We start from the raw sequence: 21730 nt of genomic DNA, 5'->3' as shown, positions 1-21730 counted from the left end.
CATAAATTCAATGTTCTAGACTGGAGGGTTAGCAAACTTTTTCTTAAAGATCAGATAATAAACATGTTAGGCCTCAGGGCCATATGATCTGTTGCAACCATTCAAATCTGCTAAGAGAGTGAAAGCAACCATAGGCAATATATAAACAAGTGAGTGACTGTGTTCTAATATAACTTCATTTACAAAAATAGGGACTACCCTATGGTCCACAGTATGCCACTCCCTACTTTATAGACACTGGGCTTTGATTTTTATAAAGCAAGTGCTAAACAGAGAAATTTTAGGAGGATGGCTGTCTAATTTTTTTCTGCTTTAAAATATACACCAAAGAAAATCCGGAGGAATAGCAAAATTAATTACCTACAGCTCAGTCAATCAAGTATAATCACGGTTAGCAATTTGGTTCATTTTCTTTCAGTATTTTTAAAGAAAATAACAATAATAAAATCAATAGCCTTTGCTCATAAATATACTACAGATGTATCATGTCACTATTCAATGATTATATTTAAATTTAACATTTGAATTTTAAAAGATTGGATTAAAGAACCATTTTCCAAAAGGTGAAAATTTCCCATAGGAAAATCACTACTAAACTTGTTTTTTTGAAAATATCTCTGATGACTAGAACATAGTTGCACTGCATGACCTAAAGTTGTGATAAATTTTTTTTGCCAAGTGGGTTATCTTGTAAGAAAGAAATATGAATCCCATTTCCCAAAGTGGTTAACAAACTCAGCTGTTCAAATTTATCTGCTGGTTTAAGCATCAGGTATGGAAGCCAACATCTCACCTAGAGCCAGACATTCTGGAGTCTGAAGCCAAGTGGGTCTTAGGAAGCATCACTATGAACAAAGCTAGTGGAGGTGATGGAATTCCAGTTGAGCTATTTCAAATCCTAAAAGATGATGCTATTAAAGTGCTGCACTCATGCCAGCAAATTTGGAAAACTCAGCAGTGGCCACAGGACTGGAAAAGGTCAGTTTTCATTCCAATCCCAAAGAAGGGCAATGCCAAAGTATGTTCAAACTACTGCACAATTGCACACAACTCACATGCTAGTAAAGTAATGCCCCAAATTCTCCAAGCCAGGCTTCAACAGTACATGAACCGAGAACTTCCAGATGTACGAGCTGGATTTAGAAAAGAAAGAGGAACCAGAGATCAATTTGCCAGCGTCTGTTGGATCATAGAAAAAAGAAAAAGAATTCTGGAAAAACATCTACTTCTGCTTCATTTACTACACTAAAGCCTTTGACTGTGTGGATCACAACAAACTGGAAAATTCTTTAAGAGACAGAAATACCAGATCACCTTACTTGCCTCCTGCGAAACCTGTATGCAGGTCAAGCAACAGTTAGAACCAGACATGGAACAACGGACTGGTTCAAAATTGAGAAAGGAGTAAATCAAGGCTGTATATTGTCACCCTGTTTATTAACTTATATGCAGAGTACATCATGTGAAATGCCAGGATGAAGCACAAGCTGGAATCAAGACTACGGGGACAAATATCAATAACCTCAGATAATGCAGATCACATCACCCTTATGGCATAAAGCAAAGAGGAACTAAAGAGCCTCTTGATGAAGGTGAAAGAGGACAGTGAAAAAGCTGGCTTAAAACTCAACATTCAAAAAACGAAGATCATGGCAAATAAGTGGGGAAACAGTGGAAACAGTGACGGACTTTATTTTCTTGGGCTCCAAAATCACTGCAGATGGTGACTGCAGCCATGAAATTAAAAGATTCTTGCTCCTTGGAAGAAAAGCTATGACCAACCTGGACAGCATATTACAAAGCAGAGACATTACTTTGCCTACAAAGGTCTGTCTAGTCAAAGCTATGGTTTTTCTAGTAGTCATGTATGATGTGAGAATTGGACCATAAAAAAGGCTGAGTGCCAAAGAATTGATGCTTTTGAACTGTGGTGTTAGAGAAGACTCTTGAGAGTCCTTTGGACTGCAAAGAGATCAAACCAGTCAATCCTAAAGGAAATCAATCCTGAATATTCACTGGAAGGACTGATGCTGAAGCTGAAGCTCCAATACTTTGGCCACCTGATGTGAAGAGCCGACTCATTAGAAAAGACCCTGATTGAAGGCAGGAGGAGAAGGGGAAGACAGAAGACGAGATGGTTGGATGGCATCACTGACTCAATGGACATGAGTTTGAACAAGCTCTGAGAGATGGTGAAGGACTGAGAAGCTTGGTGTGCTGTAGCCCATCAGATCGCGAAGAGTTGGACATGACTTAGGGACTGAACAACAACAAAATTTAATGTTATATCCCCGTTTCTTTGATAAACAAGAAGGTCCATCTGTTTAATTTCTGTAAGTGGTTTAACATTAATAAAAGTTTTATTTTTCCTATATGTATTTTACATTCTTAAATGAAAGGCACTCTATTTGAATGATCAAGATAAAGATCCTCAGTCACCTGTACTCTCAAATTTCACTTTCCACATGAGCTCCTTGCTACTTCCTAAGTATTTCCCTGGAATATGAAGAATGACAGATTTCTTTTTTATTATTAAAAAAAAATTATGTTTCTTAACTCAGTTGACAGAAACTAGGAAGAATGCCAAATAGCATGCCAATTCCTATTCTCTTAATCACCACCTCAGGACCCAAACCAAATCTTTCAAGTCTTGGAAGCATAGTTGACTTGGCAGTACTGCTACTCCTCTCTGTCTTTTCTACACAAAGCTGAAATCCTGTTTTCTGAGGTCACTAAATAAAAACTGGCCACCTATTTTCTTTAGAAGCAAATGCATGACTATTTTTTGATGTGCTCGAGGGAAAAGGGCCATTATCAGTCTCCTGGGATCTTGGTAACAAAGCAGCTTTTATAATTAGACTAAAAGGTACTTGGGAGGCTTAAACGATTTGCATCTGGAGAGGCAGCAAGATGAATGTCCAGAGTGGCAATCCAGAGGCCTGGATACAACTGCAGTAAGAGTAAAGGATTTGTATCAGGAAGCATGTGCTAAATAAAAACAAATGACCAGAAAATGCGATTCTGAAAAGGTTAGACACTGCTAAGCATGTTACAAATGCACAGTATCCATTCAGACTCATCAAAAGAGATGTCACAACATCATATAATAATCAATGCAATGTGGAAACCTTGATTATATCCTGCTGTGTGTCTGTATATTAGTGAGGGGAGAGGAAGCAGAACAGCCATGAAAAGATATTCTTGGAACAACTGGGGATATGCAAATATAACCTGTGGATGCTACTGGTGCCTCATCCAGTGTCTCTACTCAGCCTGTGCATCTATCCTCCTTTCCTACCCCCACTCCCTGCTGGCTGCTAAGGGTTCATAGCTGTCTCTTCTCAGTTTCAGGCTGATCCCACAGGGAGCTCTGTGAATGAATCACATCACACTCCCACCAACAGGGTTCAGCGCCCACATCCTGCAATCCCTGGCTTCAAGCTATGGGTAAGAGCAAAGTGGCCTAAGACATTCTCAGAAATATTTAGGGGTAAAGTGTTATGGCACCCCACTCCAGTACTCTTGCCTGGAAAATTCCATGGACGGAGGAGCCTGGTAGGCTACAGTCCATGGGGTTGCTAAGAGTCAGACACGACTGAGCAACTTCACTTTCACTTTTCCCTATCATGCACTGGAGAAGGAAATGGCAACCCACTCCAGTGTTCTTGCCTGGAGAATCCCAGGGATGGCAGAGCCTGGTGGGCTGTCGTCTATGGGGTCGCACAGAGTTGGACACAATTGAAGCAACTTAGCAGCAGCAGCAAGGTGTTATAAGATCGGCAACTTTTAAATGGTGCGATTAAAATACACACACAAATACAGACAAAGCAAGACAGCAAGATGCAATGATTGTCAGCTCTAGGTGGGGGCTCTAATAGTTTTCCTTATGTTATTCTTTCAGTTTTTCTGAAGGTTTGAAATGTTTCTTAATAAAAACTTAAAGAAAAAAAAAAAAGAAAGTTGTGTCAATCCAAAACTTGCTCTTTCTCTTGTGGGTTGCCATCCTGATACTAATGTTCATATGTGACCAGCAGTCTCAAGAAAACCTACTGCTTATCTAGAATGCACATTCTGCACCTGAGGTTGGTTCCTGAATCATGTCACTTCTAACCCTGAAATATTCATCATTCTAAACTGCAGTTATAATCATATTATTCCTCTCAAGTTCCTTCTGTGTTTCCTGGTTGTCTACACTAAGATATACTTTCATTTCCCTGACATGGGACATAAGGCCCTTGCCACATGGCCTGTGGCTTACCTCTCTAGCAACATCCTTTGCCATTTACACTCACAACCTTGTAAATGATCTACTTTAAACAACTTAAGAATTCCTTTAATATGCCATGATCTTCCTTAGCTTTTTAATCTAGGAATACTATGTCCAGGATGATGTTCTCCCTCTCTGTAATGCTGGCAAATTTCTCATACTTGAAGAATTAGTTCAAATTTTACCTTCTCCTCTGCTGGCGAGGCTTTCCTGAACTTTCCAGGCAGCGCTGAAGTGGTCCCTTTTTCGTATTCCCATAGCAAACTTCTGACATAACTCTTTTATAACACTTACCACACAGCTGTAAGTTACTGTTTACAGGCCTGTTTTTTCTCTAGTAGAAGTAAGACCCAAAAGGCAGGGGCTAGACTCCATTCATATTTGTATCCTTAGCACTCACATAACGCCTGCCTCTTAACAAATGTCTGGTGAAGAACCAACGTTTTTTAAGCATTAAACTTACTACAGCTGGTGAGGGAACGTGAATGCTTGGGACAGATCGAGGCCGCACATGGTTGGCTAAATGGCAAAGAACGACACCATCGGTTAGAGCTGCTCCAAGATCACAAGGCAGAGATACCTTCAACCGGTACTCAATATGCTAAAAATCAAAATAAAAAGCAAATAACTTAAGTACCACAATCTCTTATTTTATCTTTCTATCCTAAGTCAATAATTTAAGGAGATCCAATATATATCTACACACACACACATATACATATATATGTGTATGGTCAATATATGTATGTACGTATGGCAGCCAGGTGACAGTGCTGCCAAGTTCCAAACAATTCATTTACAATTTTCTGATTAAAAAACAAAAAACTAGATGCAATTTTAAAATAAACACTACACATGATGTAAGTGTGGTATGTATGCACATATACTTTAATTTTTATTAACTCTAACCAGATTTCTTTACATTGAAGCAGAAAAAAACTTTAAATAAGTAGGGCCAGGGGTTGAGCTTTATGGAGTAACTCATCTCATTTTCCTAGTAAATAGCTGAAAAAATTCATCACACAATGGGCATCACAGCACACAATGGACAGTTGTTGATTCTATTAAAAATCTGTAAGTCAAATGAACAAGTGATGCCAGGATCATGAGTTATAGCAACATTACTTAAAAAAGTATAACTCAAAGGCAATGTATATACTTTCCGTAGTTGATCTATTAATTCTAGCTCTTCTTCTCTCTGTCTTGAATTCTGTCTTGTTACCGGATCTTTCAAATCAGTGGTAGGTACAGAAGATGAAAGGAGGGGTGAAGCATGACCTAAAAAATATTGATATGTGAGACAAAAGCGACCGCTAGTGTTGTAAAAATACTCAGATCCACCTGACCAGTTTCCTTGAAAGTATAGCACTTTCTACTTCTGTATTGCCTTTTTAAAAAAGGTTTTTATAATGGAAATTTTAAAATATGCACAATAATAGGGAGAATAGTATGAAAAACTACCAAATGTCCATTATCCATTGGGCTCAACTATTTTGTGTTTGATCACATCCATTTAAAAACATTTTTATTGAATATCACCCCCCCAAAATTACACAAATCATAAGCAAAGAGCTCTCAATAAATTATCATCACAAAGCAGATACAAGCAAGTCAATAAATGGAAAATTACCAGCACCCAGGAGACCCTCTCCTGTTCTCTGCCCATTGGTACCCAAGAGTTATTTCTAATACCATGGGTTCTAACTATGTATACTTCCTGGCTTCTAATACCACAGATTAGTTTTGTCCATTTTTGAACTTTCTATAAATAAAACCATAATATATGTGTGTATGCTTTTGGGTTTGGCTTCTTTTGATCAACATTATAAGATTTATTCACGTTGTTGTATGTATTAACTTGTTCATTTTCATTGCCTATTTCGTATCCTATTGTACAAATATACCATACTTATTTATCCATTCTATTGTTGATGGACATTCAGTTTGGGGCTATTATGAATGACACTGCTATGAATATTTTTGTACATATCTTTTGGTATAGATGTTACATGTTTCAGAAAGCAAAGTTGCTACTCATAGGATACATCAGGTTGGCCAAAAGTTTGTTCAATAAAGTTCTTCATGAAAATGAAAAATTTCTTTTATACCTAAAACAAAGTGAACTACTTGACCAACTCAACAAGTATTCAGCATTAGCAGATAATGTAAACAGTTTTCCATGCTAATTTACAGTCCCACCAGCAGCGCACCTCTGGTTTGAGTTTAAATCTCACTGTATCTATCAGTTACATTAAAAGTAATTTTGGTAGTGAAATGTCTGTTTCCACGTCTAGGTAACTTCTTTGGGGATCAGCAGAGATTTACCATATTAACTAAAAACCATGAGACTAAGTAGATCTGTTTTTAAATTACTGATTCATTTCTTAACAATATAGAAAACGGCTTTTACCAACGGAAAAATCTAAAATAACGTTACAGGGAGAAGAGACATTCAGTCCCTGAAGCCCTAGAAGAGTATTTTTTTTGTTCAAACACTACAACCTGCTTTTAGGTGATACTAAGAAACTTTCTGAACAAAATGAATTTGAGCAAGATTAAGATTCTCTTCCTTTAATATCAGTGAGATTATAGACAAATGCAGAGCTTAAAACTTTGTCTCAGTGACACCATAGGGTAGAAGTTCGTTTATTATTGTTTTTTGTTTTTGTTTGGCCACACCACACAGGTTGCAGGATCTTAGTTCCCTGACCACGGATTGAACCTGGGCCCTGGCAGTGAGAGCACCAAGTCCTAACCATTGAATTGCCAAGGAATTCCCAGCATAGAAATGTAAAAGAATGTTAACAGTTAATGTCATTGTATAACCACCTCCACCCCTGTCCCCGTTTTAGTCACTACCACCTACCTTTATTTGTTTCTGTCCTGACAGCTCCTCGGAAAAGGAAGCTTTCAGGGCGCTGGGGCTGGTTTCTCTGGATAGCAGCAGGAAAAGAATATGCAGGGGAATGATGAACTAAATCAGCATGGAAAAGCAAAATAAAATTAAAGGAGATGGAAAAAAATTAAATATAATAATAGACGTGACAAAAGTTCAATAAATGATAAATTAAAAAAGTTAAATGTTGCAATGATATAAAATATTAATTTTGTTTATTAATAGAAAAATCTGGTACAGAAAAGTAACCCCTGAAAACAGGAGGGCTGTTTGTATGTATTTTTATTTTTTAGGCTATGCCACATGGCTTGTGGAATCTTAGTTCCCCAACAAGGGATTGAACCCAGATCATGGCAGTGAAAGCCTGGAATCCTAACCTCTAGGCCACGAGGGAATTCTCTGTTTGTTTGAATCTTTCACTGTGGTGCACGGACTCTAGTTGTGGTATGTGGGCTTAGCTGCTCCACGACATGTGGGATCTTAGTTCTCCAACCGGGGATCAAACCTACACTCTCTGCATTGAAAGGTGGATTGTTAACCACTGGACCACCAGGGAAGTTTCATGTATGTATTTTTAACTGTCATGTTATTCTTGGTGTATCAACAGAGACAGAATGAATGTTAATATATTAAATATAGTTTTGTGCTGACCTACAGCCCTGCTAGCAAATGCTCATTTTTTTTGTAACAAAAGGCTGAGTAGCTGAACAACCACTTGAATTAAAAAATGAAAAATGTGCAGAGTTCCCATATTTGTGCCTGATTTTTCAGAAAAGGAAGCCACAGCCATTTAAGAAGTAATTTATCAGGAAAATCCTGGTAAAGAATTATAATCAGGATGTGGTTAATTGTACTTTTGTGTCTATTACCTGTTTCTGTTGTAGGTGAATTTGATACAGCATTAGATCTGTCATCATTCTGTGGAGAAATAAATACATCAATAATTATTATTGAAGAAGAGGTACTTTGCATTTGTGGTTAACTTGGGGACTATAAAAGAAAAAAAATCATGCAACTCTATTCAAAATGAAATCTAGAAATAAGAATTTTGTATAATAAATTAATTTTGAATATTTTTTTAATGCCAAATTTCTTACTTGGTTCTAGAGAATATAAGATTTAAGTAACGTATTCTCTAAAGCTAGTCCTATTATGTAACAGGTCTTTCCTAAGACTGTGAAAAATTAAATCACCCTAAGGCAGAAAATTTTATTGGGAAATGTATAGGAGAAAATAAAATTTTATTTTCTAATAGTGTTTTTCTGGGATACTTTCTAAAGTATTTCTCCTCTACTCCTCAAATAATGTTTTAAGAAAGAGTAATGAAGGTTTCTTCATTTCAGCTAGGAAATAAGATGGTGCAAGATGATGCTGTATTTTGAGACTAATATTTGAATCCAAGATGTTTTTAATTTATTGACCTAAGGAACTATAAAGGAGAGAGAAGTAGCTCAACTGGTATAAGGTATACCTAAAAAAAGGGACTAGATTAAGCTAATTAAAAAAGAAGTATTGGTTAGCTGGGTTAAAGATATTAAAGACACGGCAGAGGAGTAAAATCAACAAAAGGTAGAATTAACAAGTTTTTCAGGCCTTGATATCTAGTTCTATTCAATGATTAATGAGTTGTATTCAATAATTTATGTTAACTGAGACATTTTTGAACAGAATGACTTTAAAACACACACATACACATATACATACTCCCATGGTTTTTTTTCCCTTTTGGGTTTCAATATTTTCAGAAATCTTTTATCTCAAATTGTAGTTGAGTAGGTGAGATTAATGACAAAAGGAAATTTTAACTGCTATAAATAAATAATAAACAGAAGTCATGCTGTTGAGAAAATTCCTAGACTGATCTGAAAGACAATTCTGAAGTAATGATTCCTTGATTTGATACTCTCAGGCCAAGAATTAAGACTTAAAAAGTAAGCTGCATTGTTGAGTGAAGAACTGTATCACATCTTCATTAGTGAAAAAGACATGTTCATCAAGTGTAAAGATGCCAATAAACTAAGTTTAGGATGCTGAGAAGAAATGGGAATTTAAATAACAAGTTTAAAGTAAGAGCAACAGGCACTAGTAAAGGGAATGAATAGGTAAGCGAGGCAAAAGCTGGATATCTTTATAGGGGAACAAAAGACTATCCTTATCTTCAAAGAATATGAGATAGGAAGGAGAAAGCTAGTTAAGCTAAACAAAGACCTGTTGAAGGACCAATGGTACAAATTGAAAAACATAAGAAGTAGAGATTATTCCAGATACAGAGGGAAAAAAAAATTAAAAAGACCTATTACTGTGCGATAGATTAGAAACTTTTAACACCTTTAGGAATAAAATGATCAAGTTATAGGCAATTCTACTAGATAAGGTTCATGGCATCTGGTCCCATCACTTCATGGAAAAGAGGGGGAAACACTGGAAACAGTGACAGACTTTATTTTTTCGGGCTCCAAAATCACTGCAGATGGTGACTGCAGCCATGAAATTAAGACACTTGCTCCTTGGAAGAAAAGTTATGACCAACCAAGACAGCATATCAAAAAGCAGAGACATTACTTTGCCAAAAAGGTCTGTCTAGTCAAAGCTATGGTTTTTCCAGTAGTCATGTATGGATGTGAGAGTAGGACCATAAAGAAAGCTGAGCACCAGAGTTGATACTTTTGAACTGTGGTGTTGGAGAAGACTCTTGAGAGTCCCTTGGACAGCAAGGAGACCCAACCAGTCCATCCTAAAGGAAATAAGTCCTGAATATTTAGTGGAAGGACCGATGTTGAAGCTGAAACTCAATACTTTGGCCACCTGATGGGAAGAACTGACTCATTTGAAAAGACCCTGATGCTGGGAAAGACTGAAGGCGGGAGGAGAAGGGGATGCCAGAGGATGAGATGATTGGATGGCATCACCAACTCAACGGACATGAGTCTGAGTAAACTCCGAGAGTTGATGATGGATAGGGAGGCCTGGCGTGTTGCAGTCCATGGGGTTGCAAAGAGTCGGACACGACTGAGCGACTGAACTGAACTGAACTAGATAAGGAAGAGCTGAAACACATTCCACTGAATGGCAGCAAATGTTCTCACCTCCAGAAGTACCAAAAGATAACATACAGTTGGGTGTAATGAAAAACAAAGCCAGACTAGAGGGGACTTATAAAATGGGGACTTCTAAAGTATATTTTTATTGAAACTGTAAATCCAACTGATTTGCATTCTAGTATACTAAAATAATTAGCTCAAACCATGCTGATACCGACTGTAACAAATTAACTTTTCTCTTACATACCTTCCTTGAAAGAATTTTGAGAACAGTCCCTCAGATAATTTTCTGTGTTGTTCAAATAAGAAACGTAGCTGAGAAAGGCTAGCAAAACGTTAATATAGAAGAGAATTAGAAAGTTTTTTCAGGAGTCATCCAGGTATGAGTAGCTTCAATAAGAACCAAAAAGGTTTATCAGGTTTATAGATGTAAGTTGGGGTTAGCATCTGGAAGGACATGACTCACATTTCTGAAAGTATTCTGGTAAGCTAGAAAATTTTAAATGTTCACAAATAAAAATTAAGCAGGAAAACAGAAGATACAATATTTAGAAATTATTATCATTTCAGTTCAGTTCAGTTCAGTCACTCGGTCGTGTCCAATTCTTTGCGACCCCATGAACCGCAGCATGCCAGGCCTCCCTGTCCATCACCAACTCCCTAAGTTCACCCAAACCCATGTCCATCGAGTTGGTGATGCCATCCAGCCATCTCATCCTCTGTCGTCCCCTTCTCCTGCCCTCAATCTTTCCCAGCATCAGGGTCTTTTCCATTGAGTCAGCTCTTCGCATGAGGTGGCCAAAGTATTGGAGTTTCAGCTTCAACATCAGTCCTTCCAATGAAAACCCAGGACTGATCTCCTTTAGGATGGACTGGTTGGATCTCCTTGCAGTCCAACGGACTCTCAAAAGTCTTCTCCAACACCACAGTTCAAAAGCATCAATTTTTCGGCGCTCAGCTTTCTTTATAGTCCAACTCTCACATCCACACATGACTACTGGAAAAACCATAGCCTTGACTAGATGGACCTTTGTTGGCAAAGTAACGTCTCTGCTTTTTAATATGCTATCTAGGTTGGTCATAACTTTCCTTCCAAGGAGTAAGCGTATTTTAATTTCATGGCTGCAGTCACCATCTGCAGTGATTTTGGAGCCCAGAAAAATAAAGTCAGCCACTGTTTCCCCATCTTGTATTATCATTTAGGAGTATAATTAAAACATTTGAGAATTACAGTGGGTACTGAGTAAAACGAACACTGTAAAGGAAAGCCCCAACCTAACACTCAGCGTTAAGATGTGAATAACCCTGGTTTCATGCTCAGCACCATGTGGGCTCTAATGAGGAAGACAATGGAGCCAAAATGGAGGGCAGAGAACTTGTGAAAGTTCATAAGGACAAACAGGCTAGGAAAGGTACATAAAAGGGCCAAAGCTTAATTTACAGAGAAGACAAGGGAGGCATCATAATAATTTTCAATTATAAAGATTCTACCTACATAAGAACTACTAAATAACTAGAAAATCTCCACTCTGAAAAGAAAAGAAGAAACAGGTGAGGTGTAAATCACAGGAGGACAGATTAAGTTAGACAAGGAGAGGACCTGGTTGACAATGAAGATTATTAACCATTTATGTACCATATGATAATAAGTATGGAATTATCATCCCTAGAGGGAAGCCTTCAGAAAATAAAATACCACAGGTTTTTAGTTTAGACTTACAGGCCATATGATCTCCAATGTAACTTCCTATTTAAGCACAAAAGCAGCCATTGAACATGGGAGTGGCTTTGTGTCAATAAAACAGAAACAGGTGGCCTAGGGACCATAGCTTACTGACCCCTACTATAAAAGGGTTTTGGCAGTGGACAGTCTCCCAGTTTGGGAGACTGGGACTCAAGTTATTTCGCATGCACTTAGCCAACAGAGTTAATTCAAATAAAAACTCATGATCAAAGTAAAATAGTAACAAAGTTACAAAGTAAACTCATGATCAAAAAATTCTTTTATAATAAAATTACAATATTTCAAGCAAAATCTCAATATAAAGAATTAACGAAGGCTCTATGTTTCTGGCATAATAAAACTTGCAAAAGTTCCTGGTAAATTACAGTAACGAGATATATTGATACCTGAAGAGGCCTGAAGGCGGAAGAATGAGGCAGGGTAGCAGCATAACCCACTTGATTCACACCTGACAGCAACTAAATTGCAAAAGAAAAAGAGAAGAAACAGAAGGCAGCGTTTATGTTAGCAAAATGTCAGACAGCCAGGCAGGCAGGCAGGCAGGCAGGCAGGCAGGCAGATCTTCTCAGTAAAAGAAGAAAAGGAAAGGTCACTGACAAACTTTCAAATGGTTCACTAAGACATTGACAGGGCAGAAAGAGAACACCTGGGAGAAAAGGCCTGTAATTTAACAGTTTCTCCACCTTTAATTCAACTATTTCAATACCCCATACCACACTAATCAAGAAGTGAAAGACAATATTTAATATAGAAATAAAATAGAATTTTTTTTTTTTAGCAAAACAGCCTTAGAAACAAATGAGTCCTGTGCTATTCCTATGACAGGGGAAACAAATCCAGTCAAAGAGTTCATTTTAACTGACCAGAACTGGCATGAATAAGGGCAATATTTTTTCAATATTAATCCAAATTAGATTTATTATAATTCAGTTTAATGGCTCTGGTGTGAGATGCCAGGATATAAGGGTTTTGCATCACACCTTAAGGATGAACCAGCATTTCATTTCTGCTTCTGTGAAAGTCCAAATGACCTCTAAAACATACAATTTCCTTTTGTTTGAATCTTTTATCCTTTCACCAATCTATGAATACATATAATTAGTTAACTATATTAGAGATACTGTTATAATCTATTATACAGAATTTTACAGATAAAAGCTGTTCAAAATATGACAATATTTTTTTTTTTTACTGGTGGGGAATGGAAATCAGAGAAGACAAGACTTTCACAAAGGGTGCTTGGGTGGGATTTTATCTGTTAAAAATGCCAAAGGCTTAAGATATTAAAGTCTTTATAAGTTAAATAATTTAAAAAAAAACTAAACTATGATCACAAATACTTTAATCATGGGATAAATGAACAGAATCACAAGTGGTGTTTAGAAAAAGGTAAGATGGTCAATAAAATAAAAAAAAGCATGTAATACTCACAGTAACATTATCTATCTTAAGGCAGAAAAAAGTGAAGAAAGAAATGTACCAAGAACAGATTGTGACAGCAGTCTTAACATTTTATATGCTTTTACTTGTTTAGATTTCCTGGGCTTGCTTATAATCAAATGGACTTGAATTACTGTCAATCTCAAGTATGTGCTGTGTGCTTAGTCGCCATCATGTCTGACTCTGAGACCCCACAGACTGTAGCCCACCAGCCTCCTCTGTCCATGGGGATTCTCCAGGCAAGAATACTGGAGTGGGTTGTCATGTTCTCCTTCAGGGGAGCTTCCGAACCCAGGAATTGAATGCCGGGGATCAAACGTAGGTCTCCCGCATTGCAGGCAGATTCTTTACCATCCGAGCTACCAGGGAAGCCCAATCTCAAGTATAAAAAGGCTAAATGGCACTACGTTGGCAAAAGGAGGAAAAAAGGAATGGAGAGAAGAGGAAGTAAAATGAGTCCAAATCTTTGCTAGTATCTAGCACTACGTTGGCAAGGAAGGAAAAAATGAATGGAGAAAAGAGGAAGTGAAATGAGTCTAGATACTTGCTAGCATCTAGAGATGGGCTAGATACAGATGCAACGTATACGAAAGCAACAGAGCCTGAAGGGCAACCCTAAGAGAATGTTAGTGTAACAGATATTAAACATTTCTAATACTTATATCAAATCCCGTATTTCAAGGTCTTTAAATCAAATTCAACATATACTTGCTGTATCATCAGACCTTCTCATCACGAAGCTATTTTTTTTTGACAACTTTTTCTTTTTTTATCTGACTGTGATATTATTTTTTTATTTTGGCCACACCATGCAACTTGCAGGATCTCAGTTCCCTGGACTGAACCTGGGCTACTGCAGTGAAAACACCTAATCCTAACCACTTGACCACCTCAACAAATGAGCAATTATTACATTTAAAGAATATATAAAACTTCCAAATTATTCAGGAATTACTTATTAGTAATTAATAACTAATATATCCCAGGAATTATGATAGGGATTGAGTATACATAGGTAAATGCAAGAGAGAATATCCCCATGCCCACGAAACAGTCTATCGTTGGGGGAGGGATATAAAAAACAATAAACTCCCACCTAAAAGTATGAAGACGAGTAACAGTGGAGAACTGATTTGGGGTAAGCGGTGTTGCAGAAAAGCCATTTTAAGGATGTGACATTTAAGTTGATACCAGATAGATCAGTAGGAATCAACCAAGGGGTATATGCAGGGAATGAGAGACATTCCATGCAGAGGGAGCAGCATTTGCAAAGATCCTGAGGTGGAAAAGGGTTTCTCATATCTGCAGGGCAGAAAAAAATACTGATATAGCATGAGCCCAGAGATGAGAGACAGATAATACCCAGAGTGCACAGGAACTTACAGGCCATGTTAAGAAGTTTGCAACTTATTCTAAAGGGTTTGCAGACCATGTTAAGAAGTATATGGACTTTATTCTGTCATATGAAGATGATACTTAAGCTCTCAAAAGTCATTTAAGAGTAGTTTTGATAAGATCAGAGGAGAGGCATGATTTAAAAAATGGATCTTTGTGTACATGTTGGACACATGTTGGTTCTTGCTTTTAAAGGCCATCTAATTTACGCCAGACATGAATACTATTAAGTAAAATACAAGTGTATGTGTTTGAAAATGGCTGAAATTTCAAATTTCACACTAAGGGGGGATTTTGTGGCTGTTTTTCCAAATTCCACTTTTTCCTCAATAAAAACGTCTGGGCATTCAGCACTTACTATACGTGTTATTAAATCTCATCTTCAATTCCCTCAAGTGTACAGGAGGCAACACAGCACAATGTTCATGCAGGTTTTCAAGTCGCCCGGATCTAGATCTGAACCAGCCTTGTACTTATTAGCTATGTGATCTTGGAGAAGTCACATCTGGACAAAACATTCTGTGCCTCAGTAATCATTTGTAAAATGGTGTTAAGTTTACCCTTAGCTCTTTAGGCTGCAGTGAGGATGAATGAAATAATGCTGGTACAGTGTCTAGGTCATCAAAGGCTCTCAGTATTTTTCTACATTAATTTATTATTTGCTTCTCAAGCCAGTACTGAAACTCCAGAAGCTTATTTCTTTATAAGACTGCCCAGTTAAAATGTGCTTTATCCATCTTAAAGGAAATGATGATTGCAGAACACAGAGATTTTGACAATGAAAGTTTGTGTAACAGGAATCTCATGACTGATGTATGTAGTTCATGCAATAGTATGCACAGTGGCAGCAGTTACCAGCTCCTAAGACAGGAATTGCTACAGACAATAGGCTTTTGAACTGCTGGTTTTCAATACTACAGTGAAAAAAGTAACATAAAACATGATGGGAAAACTAGTTGTGTAAATGGTTAGAATTCTCTTGCAAAGATGATAAAAATGAGACTCTCAATAAAGTTCTTGTGTTATACTCATTTTCAGCTGACGAAACAGACAATAAAAGTAAACCAATGTGTTTTAAGGTATCTTCTAAATTTGCATGTGTTCAATAAAATCAAATAAAATTAAAAAAGAAAAGCAAACTAATGTTAACAAAGATCAGTAGACAGCATTCCAAGTTAATGTTTCCCTGAGTTTAAAACATAAAATGGGTATGGAGGGATAATCTTGAGATGGAAGTATTTTTTAAAAGTTTGGGATTTTCAGTAGCTTAAAAAAGATAATAAAATAGGGTATCAAATATACAGTCATATAATTAGCATCATGAAGTAATAAGGGAACCATTCATCATGCAGGCGACTCACAAAACAAATTAATGATTAACAACGTACATCTGCAATTAGAAATCACATTTTAAAAACTATTATTTTATGCCCTCTCCTCCAATACACATATAAAGCCAATATGGTCCTCAAGGCAGATGTTTTACTTTTGAGAACACTAACAAAGGTATTTGAATCACATCTGCAGAATACTTGGAATACTGGGTAAATCATGAAAAGTAATGAAGGGAGACAGTTCTAGCTACTTGTAAAGCATTGAGTAATGATGCTCATCATGTTTTATGGTATTTAGATCAATTCAGAATGAAAAGTACAATAGCTATTCTCCAATCTCGAGACACAGCAATGTAAAACTCCATTTTGTGCAAGGTTCTTACCACTAACAAGGCACTATCATCAGTGTGCTGAGACCTTCTGGATGGGAAGGGACACTGGAGAGGTGGAGAAAAATGAAGCAGTGTCAAAACCAAGCTATGCACACACATGACGAATTTCACAAATACACAAGGAGAGAGACATATTAACACATACTTGTAAAGATGCCAACATACAGGCCACATTCACAGTCATTCAGAATTCATGCATCATAACAGCTAGTAAGTTGTGAGTAATGATTTTCTTCTAAAGAGCTTAAATAATTTCAAATATGATTTTATTGCCTAAAAGCTTTCTAAAGTGAGGAGGGAACAGGAAATTATTCCGTTCTAAGAAGAGAAAGCTGAAGTACAGATGCAGCAATAACATAGAGAATTTTGGGTTATTTAGTCAGCTAGTGATAAATTCAAAACAATAAACCCAAGAGTCACGCCTCTTATTCCAAGCATCTCTTCATTACCTTTCTAAGACAAAACAAGGGTACAACTGGAAATTTTAAAACTGTACATGTCATTTTCCTGAAGAGCTTTAGTTTTATATAATGAATTACTCCAGAAGGATCATTAAGAAGGAAATGTTAGGGTAAAAAAGGAAGAGTATATTAACTTATCAAACTCTGACTGTCAAAGGTTTGTACAGTTATTACCATGTGAAGAAAAGACAACTGAAAATGCTTGAGTGAATCTTTCAGGTGTTACACCAATGCCCAAGTTCTCAAATAAATGAACAAAACTTAATATAATAACAAAATTTATTATATAATAACAAAAGTTATTATATATCTAATAAGATTTTTAAAACTTTATAATGGATAATTTAAAACATTTCCAATATATTTTACCAATCTAGAAACATTTGTGCTATGAAAACACTGTGCTGAAAACTGATACTTATAAAGCCCCACGTGTTTTCAAATAACTTATTTTACAAAAAACGTCATCATTCACATGAAAAAACACCTTTATGCATTCTTAAGGAAGTGGTGATCATAAACTCAAAAAATAAAAAGACAAAGGAAAATAGCTAATGAAAAAGCCAACTACAAGAAAAACACTCATTTAGTAAGTATCAGTTTAACAGATCAAAACAGGTGCACAGATTTTTAAAAAGGTTAATAAGCAATTAATCTTACATGTCAGTTTGTAATGAAAATGTACAACTTATGATAAAATTAATGTGTACAAAGTATAACCAATAACATACACACTTAGGAAATGAGCTCCGAAGTGGAAATACTATGTAGACAGCTTTTGGTTTAATACTGACACCAATCACCTGTGTTAGATACAGATCTCAGGACCATCTCTCATTACACAGAAGCTTTGAAATTGGATGAGGGAGATCATATCTCTGCTGGGGATGCAAGGAGGGTAATAAATAACCTCCAGATGGATGTCTATAAATTAAAAAAAAAAACCTGATCTATAGATTGTGATAAACTTCCTGGCCCGTGTCTTTTTCTCCCTAGTAAGTAGATTTTTGTGAAGGGAAAAAAGAAAATGGCAACAATTTGATCACTAAAAACATATGATAATCACATGCAAACTATTTCATTTTCATTGCAGTAATAAGAAATTTCAAAGAAAGGTGATTATATATACTTACCTCACCAGCTAAGGGCGTGTATTGTTTTTGTGGACTTTGCGATGCTTTTTGCTATATACCCCACAAGAAAGGAAAATTGGTTAGAATTTGAAACACTGGAAATGAAAAATTCTATTTATTAAGTAACTACTCACATTAATTTCTGTATCTCTTTATGTATGACACTTTTCTAAATTAAATGTCTACAAGATGCCACCCTTTCCTTAAGTAGCTTATATTTTAAATGAGGAAAAGCAGTAAGCTGATATACAGTACTTTTCTGTGTATACAAGCATCTATAAAGAGAACATTTTAAAAACAATGTTTTTTTTTTTAATATGTACACGGATAAAAACATATTCAGAGTAGTGCTCTCTCACTAAATTCTCTCAATGAAATAAATCATTCTTTCTTTCTCTAATGGCTTCAAATATTATTCCAATGCTAACATCTTTAGCTCTCTCCCATCAGCCAAATTTCAGGCTTGTATTTTCAAATGTTTGTGGAAACTCTCTGCCTGGAAACCCCACTGTCATCTTATGTTCAACATAACCAAAAAAACCCTTTCATTGCTAATTTCTGTTATTACGTCAATGAATAATCTCACTATATCTTCACTGTATTTTATAATGTGTTCTTATACACAGCATCTCAAGTGATTCTTTTTATTCTGTGAGATAAACATCACAATCATATTCTTTAAAGATAAAAAAATTGAGGATAAACAGTTTATATGGTCTGTACAAGGTCACAAAGTAAGCAGCAGAATTGAGATTTGTACCTATGTCTTCTGACTCTAAACCTGACCTTCTTTCCACAAAGCTAATTCCCATTAAAACCATTCTTTTAGCCTCAAAATCTTGCTTTGGAACCTTTTTTTTCCCCATTCATTGTCAATAATTTTTCAACATTCACTACACATCTATGTATAGGACATAATGATGCTTCTTCTAAAAACTCTTATTGTTATTTTATAAAACGCTTTGTGATAGCAAGGGGTGTAGCACATACCATACTAATGAAAGTACTAGGTGCAGCCACAATTATTCTGAAATAGTTGATATTTAACTGTTAAATATTATACAAATAAGGAAAATAAAGGCATAGAATGGCTCAGTTACTTTCCGAAAGTCAAGCATACACCTAGTAGCAAAGCTAGATTCAAATTCAGGTATTTCTGATACTAGGACCTTATCCCTGGACAACACTGCTTTTCCTTAGGAAACTTAGAGATTGTCTAGTTTTATGCCTTCATCTAATTACTGCAATTACTCTCTATTTCATTTTCTTTCTTTCCTCATCTTTTAATATATTCTAACATGACATTAGTTTCTTAGAAGTACCTTCCCTCTCATGTTTTTCTCCTGCTTAAGAACTAAAATTGCTCTTGTCTGCCTAACTGTTCAAGATCAAACTCTAATCTGACATTTAATCAAGGCTATCTACAATGTAATTATCTCTTACTAGTTATATGACTTCTACATAAGGCAAGCTAAATGAGTTATTTTATGTAAAATGCATAGAACAACAGTTAGGACATAGTATGTGTTAGCCATTATCATTAACTGAGAGTTAGTATAGCATTCTGGTCATAGACCAGGGATTTGAGCCAGCCTGTCCCCCTTTCTTTTTTCTTTCCAGTTTTATTGAGATGTAAGAATCTGTCTGCGATGCGGGAGACCTGGGTTCGATCACTGGGTTGGGAAGATACCCTGGAGGAGGGCATGGCAACCCACTCCAGTATTCTTGCCTGGAGAATGCCCAAGGACGGAGCAGGTTGGTGTGCTACAGTCTGTGGGGTCGCAAAGAGTTGGACATGACTTGAACGACTAAGCAGATAATTCACACATAGCATTGTATCAGTTTAAGGCGGAGAGCACCATGATCTGACTTATAGAAGTCATGAAATGATTACGATAATAAGTTTAGTGAATATCTACCATCTCATACAGAGTCAAAATAAAAGGAAAAAAAACGATGAAATGAGGAACTCTTAGGATTTACTTTCTTAAAAACTTTCACATTTAACATATATGCTGTATTAATACATTACATTTCTAATTCTTATTTATCTTATGACTGGACGTTTGTACCTTTTGGATACCTTCATCAAATTCTCCCTCCCCCAAGCCATGCCCCTGGTAATCACAATTCTGACCTCTTTTTCTATGAGCTTGTCTGTTTTTGAACTATAACTGATCAACAACACTATATTAGTTCCTGGTACACAATATAATGATTTGATATTTCTATATCAAAGTGATCACCATGGTAAGTCTAGTTACCATCAAGACTTTTTTTTTAAAGAAACTATTTATTTTCCATCCGTTTCATTTCCATTTTCCATTCAGTCTGTCTTGATTAGAATCTTTGCTCTGCCACTTACTAGCTGAGTATTTAACCTTAGGAAAACTCTTATCCTCTCTGGCCGTCAAATATCATCATTGCAGGCTTCATACATTTGAAAAAAATATAAGAGAATTTATCCTGTGTATGGTAGTTAAAGAAGATACACTTTGGCTACAGTTATGAAACAAGAGAAAGCATTTAGAGGATGAGTGATTCATCTGTTCAATCATTTAAAAAGTATTTCCTGAGCTTTACTGTTGGCTAAGGCTTGGTTAGACCTAGGGAAACATGAGTGAATAAACATGATAGAAAGAACATGTCCCTATCTTCATGGAGTTTACAGATAAATGGGAGAGACAGATACATATATATAGGCCAAGCCACTAGTCTTGTGGGATTTTAGTTCCCTGACCAGGAATCCAACCAGGGCCTGTGGCAGTGAGAGCGTAGAGTCCTAACTACTGGACCACCAGGGAATTCCTGGGAGAGACATATAGTAAATATGTGAAAATATAAATAATTATTTTAAAAAGAAAAAAAAACTCAGGTGATTGCAGAACAAAAAGATGTAAGTAACACAGGCCAAAATAGTGAGCCAGATTTAGAGACAACTATATAGTCTTGTTTAAAACAGAAGTATTAATAAGGATTATTAACTGAGTAGCTGGGCAGAAAACAGAAAGGAAAGAATCTAAGATGACTAAAGTATTAAGCCCATGAGCCTTGCAAATTTTTGAGGTAAGGAAGCTAGTGATAGGTTCAGAAACCATAGTTTAAATCTTCATGGCACTTTACAGTTTACACAGCATTTTCACTTTCATGATGCACTAGAGATTTAGGAAACAGCAGCTGGACAGTAAAGTGATAGGTTTAATGATAGACAGCTAATTAAAAGTAAGAGACTATCACTGTCCTAAAAGTAAGATCAATCACTTCTGATTATCCTCAAGCCTATCTACCTTTGAGGACAATTAATCTAATCACAAAGAGGAGACAGTTATACTATTTACTCAAGAATTCTTATGATTATCCATTTTTTTCCCCCATGAAGACAATAAAACCTGACTGCCTCAGTGAAACAGATAGGCACTTACTTCTAAGAAACTTTAAGAGTACCATTCAATGAACCCAAAGAACTCACCTTGACAAAGTCCAGGACAGCATCTCTCTGAATCTGCTTGGTTCTTATTTTCTCCTCCTCATACTGTAGGGCAGCAAGCTGTGCCTCTCTCCGAGTACGTTCTACTAACTGTTCTCTTCTCCGATGAAGTTCCAGGTCTGTCTGTGAAAACTGGAACA

General features: G+C 36.4%; 1 protein-coding gene across 13 annotated transcripts in view; it reads right to left on the bottom strand.

Annotated features, from left to right (window-relative positions):
• LRCH3 (leucine rich repeats and calponin homology domain containing 3) overlaps nucleotides 1-21730 on the bottom strand; it is a 100401-nt gene that overhangs the window by 9648 nt on the left and 69023 nt on the right. For 3 of the 13 annotated variants that reach the window (XM_081571628.1, XM_081571635.1, XM_081571627.1), the window contains exons 12-19: nucleotides 21573-21722; nucleotides 18104-18154; nucleotides 16501-16554; nucleotides 12335-12406; nucleotides 8033-8081; nucleotides 7134-7241; nucleotides 5427-5545; nucleotides 4731-4868 (exon numbers count right to left, since the gene is read on the bottom strand). In XM_081571628.1, coding sequence (XP_081427754.1) covers nucleotides 4731-4868; nucleotides 5427-5545; nucleotides 7134-7241; nucleotides 8033-8081; nucleotides 12335-12406; nucleotides 16501-16554; nucleotides 18104-18154; nucleotides 21573-21722 — 741 coding nt within the window. The remainder of the gene's footprint in view (nucleotides 1-4730; nucleotides 4869-5426; nucleotides 5546-7133; nucleotides 7242-8032; nucleotides 8082-12334; nucleotides 12407-16500; nucleotides 16555-18103; nucleotides 18155-21572; nucleotides 21723-21730) is intronic. The other 10 variants (XM_081571631.1, XM_081571629.1, XM_081571636.1 and 7 more) reach the window with 6 other exon arrangements.

The sequence above is a fragment of the Giraffa tippelskirchi genome, chromosome 2 (assembly GCF_054371585.1).
Source record: "Giraffa tippelskirchi isolate mGirTip1 chromosome 2, T2T-mGirTip1v1.2.pri, whole genome shotgun sequence".
NCBI lineage: Eukaryota > Metazoa > Chordata > Mammalia > Artiodactyla > Giraffidae > Giraffa > Giraffa tippelskirchi.
Note: the sequence above shows the minus strand (reverse complement) of the source record. Positions and strands in the feature narration are given on the sequence as shown.